The sequence below is a fragment of the Falco naumanni genome, chromosome 13 (genome assembly GCF_017639655.2).
Source record: "Falco naumanni isolate bFalNau1 chromosome 13, bFalNau1.pat, whole genome shotgun sequence".
Lineage (NCBI taxonomy): Eukaryota > Metazoa > Chordata > Aves > Falconiformes > Falconidae > Falco > Falco naumanni.
This window is the reverse complement of record NC_054066.1, coordinates 1,820,557-1,826,556: the sequence shown is the minus strand read 5'-3', so window position 1 is coordinate 1,826,556 and position 6,000 is coordinate 1,820,557. Positions and strand designations below refer to the sequence as shown.

Sequence of the window (6,000 nt, the reverse complement as noted above, 5' to 3'; positions counted from 1 at the left end):
CAGAACCTCCTATGCGCTTTCTCTTATGGTTACGAGCTGAAAGACTCACTGATTAAAACCCCTCCGTGGCCAATTAGCCTGCACTATCCTCCTGTCATGGTCACCCACGTAGGTAAAAATTCCCCCTGGCAGGTCGGAAGAGAGTGTATTATTCAAAGCTATTAACTGATTTAATGGTCATAACTGAGTATTGTGACACATCTGCTGAAGATCTCAATCAAGCAGGCAGCTACCAGCGATGAATTTGCAAAGACTGACACGGTTACTGCTCTTTGGGGAGTCCAGAGGAGCTGGAAAGCAGCCAGACCCGAAAGCAGGTAGGAAGGTGACGATGGAGGCGGCTCTTCCATCATCAGCCCGGAGGGGTGAGGGACCGGGCGCATTTAGGTGAAACGTCAGTTCAGAAAAACAAGATCCACTTGCCGAGCTGATAGCACCAGAGGTTTTGCGTTTCAGGGGAAAGGTGGACATCTTGGAATGGGGTTTTGTGCCAGACTGCAACGGAAACACATACTTCTGAAATTCTGTGCAGAAAAGGATTTCGGGAAAAGGTCAGGGATGTTTGTATAGTTGATTCAAAGTCTTATGTCGGAATTTAACATTGCTTTCATCGTTTGACTTGATTATCATAGCGTTCTTACAAAATACATCAGCTGCCATGCAGCGCCGCTGCTGGCACTTGGTACGGCACAGCAGACATGTTTACAGTCTGGGTTTTACTCTGGGACCCCTGCAGCAGCAGGGCCTTGGCTGGGAGGCCATACCCATCCCTGGCGGACCCAGGGCCCTCCTCCGGCACAGCCCTCGGCAGCGCTGCTGCTGCCCGAGCGCCCAAAGACAAGCAAAAGGCAGATTAGAGCATTAAACACAACATCGCTACACTGAGCCTTAAAAACAATCACCAAAAAAGGAAATTTTCTTAAACTAAAGCGCTGGTATTCCGGAGGTATTTCCAGCTGGGTAACTTTCCGGTCAGTGACTTCAGGAGATCTTCCGCCGGGATGTTTTGGCCGAGCGCTCCCCGCCGTGTGGAGGAGCCGCCCGGGCCCAGCCGGCAGGTGGCCAGGCAGGCCGGGGGGCTGGAGGGCAGGGCCCGAGGAGCCGGCAGCCCAGGCGGAGCAGGCGGAGGAGGCGGAGGGCGCGCTGCCGGGCCGCGGCGCTCCCCCCGCCCGCCCCCTCCCCTCAGGAGGCCGCGGGGCTGCCGGTGGCCGCGCCGTGCGCGTGCGCGGGGGCGTGCGCGGGGGCGGGGCGCGCGCGGCGCCAGCGGCGGCGTCGGGAGCGCGCAGCCATGAGCGGCGGGGCGGGGGCTGGCGGCCGCGGCGTGTGAGGGGTTCGGCGGGGCGGGGGGGTCCCCTCCCGGCCTTCCCCCCCCCCACCGCCGGCCCTGCCTGCCTGCCTGCCTGCCTCCCCGCGGAGCGATGGTGCCGGGGCGCCGGGGCGGGGGCCGCCGGCGGCGGGGCCGGCCCCTTTCGGCGCCGGGGGAGGCGGGCGCGGGGAGGCGGCGGCGGCGGCGGCGGCGGCCGCCGTCGTCGTGGTGGTGCCGGGTGCGGGGCCCGCGCCGCCATCTCCTCCGCCTGCTGCCGCTGCTGCTGCTGCTGCCCGCCGGCGCCGAGGGCCAGGCCGGCCCCAGCTCCGGCCCGCACGCCGCGGGGCCCCCGGACTGGCCCCCCGCCGGCCCCGGGCCCAGCCTCAGCCTCTACCTGAGCGAGGAGGAGGTGCGCCGGCTGATCGGTGAGTGCGGGCCGGGGCCGCGGCCGCGCCGGGCCCGGCGGGAAGGTGGGCTGGGGCCGGCGGCGGGGCCGTCTGCGGGGTGGGGGCCGGGGGGGCGGCCTGTGGGGCCGGGGGCTTGCGGGGCTGTCTGTGGGGCTGAGGTGCTGTTGGGGGTCGGGGTGCCCAGAAGGCGATGAGGGGAGTGCTGTGGAGTTTGGGGGTCTGGAAGGGGATGGGGGGTCTGGGGATGGGTGGTGTTGGGGGTCAGGGCGCTCAGGAGGCGATGAGGGAAGTTCTGTGGGGTTTGGGGGTCTGGAAGGGGATGGGGGGTCTGGAAGGGAATGGGGGGTCTGTGGGGCTGTGGTGGGGCTGGCTTGGGGCCGGTGGGAGTGGAGGGTAGGGGTGGTGGCTGTGGCGTTCCAAGAGGAATGGGGATGTCTGTGGGACTGTCGCAAGGGTGGCAGGTCTGGGGTGCAGGGGACGATGGAGAGGGCTGTGAGTGGGGGCGAAGGCCCTGGGGTTCAGGAGAGGATGGGGGGCCGCGGGACTGGAGTGGGGTTGGGTGAATCTGGGGATCCAGGTGGGATTCTGTAGGGCTGGGGGAGCAGAGGGCCATGGGGAGAATGGAGGGGTCTGAGGGCTCAGGAAAGCTTCTGTGCTGCCTTGTGTGTGTGTGGTTTGGGGGAGAAAAGAGCCCTGGGCTTTACCCTGATGGTGGGGGGTTCCCTAGGTTCAAGTGACTGGGGATGGTGCCCCGTGGGAGCAGGGTAAGCCCTGGAAGAGGTGAGTTCAGGCCTGTGATTTAATTAGCGAGGCAAGTGACACTCAGAGGGCAGAGAGGAGACCTGGCAATAATTCGGGGTGTGTGTGTGAAAGGAATCTTAATTTCTAGGCAGGCTGACAATTGCTGCGCAAGTACTTGGAGGCAGTTCATGAAGTCCCCCATCTGGCCCGCGGCAGAAGGCTTTCGCAGTAGTTTTGTGCTTGGAGAGTCTCTGATTTTAAAGAAAGATTTGTTTTCTGTAGGCTTTGGCTTGGTTAGGCTCTTATTTAGAGTTGGTGACTGGAGTCTCAAAACAAATATGTTGGTATCCCCAGTGATTTGTTTTTCAGCAAGTGTCCTGTGTTTCCATAAACAGAAAAATGAGCAGAGAAAGACTTTATTTGCATCAAATAGACAAAAATACCACCAGTTAAGTTGAACTCTGTAAGCACGTAGCTGACCAAAGTCAGGGGACCTAGGGATTTAATAACACCGTAAACATTCTTTCCCTTATGGCTTGCTCTGGTGATTAGCGTTCTGCTGCCGTCATTTTTACATTGCATGTGCTTGCTGCCAGATGCTCTGTTACAGATAGAGGATAAAAATGTCAGGCTTGCTGTTTAGGCGATTTTCTAAACAAGTATTTAATCTTGAATGTAGTGAATGGTAAAGTTTGAGCTATCCCGACTCTAGCACCTGAAATCTGTGTTAGTTGGATTTGCTCAGACTTCCATGACCCACTAGCATAATTATTCATCATGAACTAACAATTGAGGAGGGAAGATCTGTTGTTACTATTATTTTTGAAGTTAAATTACATCCCGTGACCTCCCTTATGGGTTGTCTATTGCCAGTGTGGGTTGAAGTAACTTATTATTCAAGCTGTCTGGAGCTGTTTTATATTGCTTTTAAGTATCTGATGCTTAATGATCTGTTCTTGCTTCTGTGACTCCAAAGGCTTGTGGATAAACTGGAGTCTAATGTGGAGATAAACTGGCATTTTTTTTCAGTTGGTGGGATTCAGATCACTACCAGTATGTTGTAAACTAAACTTTTAGGATCCACCTTGCGTCATTGGCATGAAATTGAATTTTAGGGGTATTTACACGTACTAGCTGTTGTGGGTAAGGTGTAGCTTGGCAAGGCATCTAGGCACAGGCAATCAAATCTCAGCTTGCTTTATGTATTCCTCTGGCAGAAGAAAGTCCAAAGGGACAGACAGGTTTATTCCAGTTCTTCACAGTTCTGAAAACAAAACAAGCTATTTTAAAATGTTCAGTTTTGTAGTATCTGAACTGTGTTTATGTATGAGCAAGTTTACGGTTTAAGTGATCCTATAGGTGTGTGTGAACTTTTGAAGAGCAGGGAGATGATTCAGCTTCTGTAACTCATTTGAAAAAAGCCATGGTTCAGGGAATGCTAGGGTAGACATTCACAGCAGATAGGAAAATGACGTTGCTTGTGAAGCCAACTGTTAGGTTCAGCGAAGCTGCTAATATAAACATAGAAGCTCATTTCTTTCACTGCTACTGTCTTGCTGTGGTTGAACAGAAAATACTTAAGACTTTCTGAAGTGCTTGGAAACCCAAATGTTACATGGAGTTACTACAGCCTGTGGTGTGTCTTCCTGCTTCTTAATATTGTCCCCATACATCTTTAGGTCACAAATTTGATTTGGAACAAATGTAAGCGCACAATGGTGAGTCTGCTGAATTGGCCATAGACAGTGATGCAGTGGTGTTCTCCATGCAAAACTGGAGCATCCACAGGGTCTGGGGCAGGGTCTGCAGGGCTGTACCCACGTGTGGTCTCTCCACCAGTGAGGCTGAACCAGTTCAGTGGAGCATAGCAGTACTGCTTTCCTCAAAACCAGAGTTCAGTGTCTTATGGAACCATGGTCTGTGTTTTTAATTAGGTTGTGGCTCTTGTAAATGAAATAGTGACTTGTTTAAGATTATTTGTGGCTGCTGTTGTTTCTGTGGCATGGAGGCAGGACAGATACTATGATTTATAGTGAAAACTGCCCGCTGCTTTTCTGTATGCTTATGCCAAGCTTCCACCGTTAGGCTATGTGATTCTGACCATGTGTCTGCCTTAGGAGGAATTGTTTTGAAACCTTCAGAACTTTACAGAGAAGAAAACTAGAGTAAACTGGCTTGTCTTGTTGTGTGAGATGGATTTGTATCTTGAAAAGCTACAGAGTTCTCATGGTCTGAAAGCAGGACTTGCTATATGGCAGGCAGATGGTGTCTCCGTCAGCAGTATCTCTTGCTGTTCCTGTGGAAAATGTTCACAGGCATCCAAACTATAAGCCTTTGGGGGGAAAAATAATTGTGGCTTTCACATACTTGAATGTGTTAGATTCCACTTGCACCAGGCAGGTTTCAGCAATAGAAGGGATGGAGGTAGAAAGAGAGGAGTTAGTCAAGGGGACTTGGTTGAAATGACTTCAGCGATGGTAGCAGGAGCCAGAGGTGCTTGAGTGAGAGTAGAGGTGAGGTACAGAGTGATGGAGAGTCGGGGAGGAGGAAGGTTACCTTGCTGGGGAGAGACATCCCGAGCACTGCAACCCGTTTTAGGGGTGTCTGTAAACACAGCGCTGCGATCCATAGCTTTTTGGAGCTGGTTCATATGGAGAATGTCTTTTGGGCCTGCACATAAACGTGAAGAAAGTAGTGTTGGTCTTACAGAGTCACTAACTATATAGACATGATAAAGCTACCTGTGATCGTATCATGGTTTTCCAGTGACCTTCCTGTGATGCTAAGCATGCAGGGCAGGTGGTGTTAAATTGGTGATGAATTACTTAGTAGAAGGTCTGTACTTGATTTAGTGACTTCCATTTAGATTTTCCTGTGAAATCAGAACATGGTGTTTGTCTATAATGTTGAAATGCTCCACTGAGTGGCTTTTCACAGGATCCTGTGATATAAAGGCATGTGTATCCCTGCTTTGCAAGTAATGAGTTAAGGTTTGGAGAAAAAAGTAAAAAATAGCCATTAATATTAGGTAGCTAGCTTTTAATAATTAAGGATTTGAGCTGGTCTATTTAAAGTACATAGCATTATTTAGCACTTCATGCATTCACAGTGTATCTCCTAGACCTTCAGCTGTGAGTTGCCGGCCGTTCTGCAGCTTAGCCTCACAGGAAGACCTGGGTTATACCCTCTGAGTACAAGGACCAGAATCAACAGCTGCATGGGAAAACTTGGCTTAAACAGGTTTTTCTTGCATTGCAGGCAGTTCTGTTGTAGCATTCAAGAGATAGCACATAATTGTTTACAGCAGCAACAAGATGCTTAAGCAGCAAGGACAATCCTTTCTGTTCTTGCAAGGCGCTTTTTTTTTTTTTTTTTCCTTGGACTACATACCTTTCAGGTGTGAAATTGGTCTTGTGGATAGCCTTCCTCATCATGTGGCTCTGGCTCTTTTTAGAGACAGGTCTAGCTTGAATGCTAAATGAGACTTTGGTCCCATGGGGGAAAAGATACCATGTTAACATGTAACTAAGGGCTGTCATAATGCAT

The 6,000-nt window shown here is 51.9% G+C and overlaps 1 protein-coding gene across 2 annotated transcripts in view; it reads left to right on the top strand.

Annotated features, from left to right (window-relative positions):
• Nucleotides 1-1,403: 1,403 nt before the first annotated feature.
• The window catches only part of RYK (receptor like tyrosine kinase), a 65,132-nt gene continuing 60,535 nt past the window's right edge, over nt 1,404-6,000 (top strand). For both annotated transcript variants that reach the window (XM_040613279.1, XM_040613278.1), the window contains exon 1: nt 1,404-1,731. In XM_040613279.1, coding sequence (XP_040469213.1) covers nt 1,419-1,731 — 313 coding nt within the window. In that variant the 5' untranslated portion in view covers nt 1,404-1,418. The remainder of the gene's footprint in view (nt 1,732-6,000) is intronic.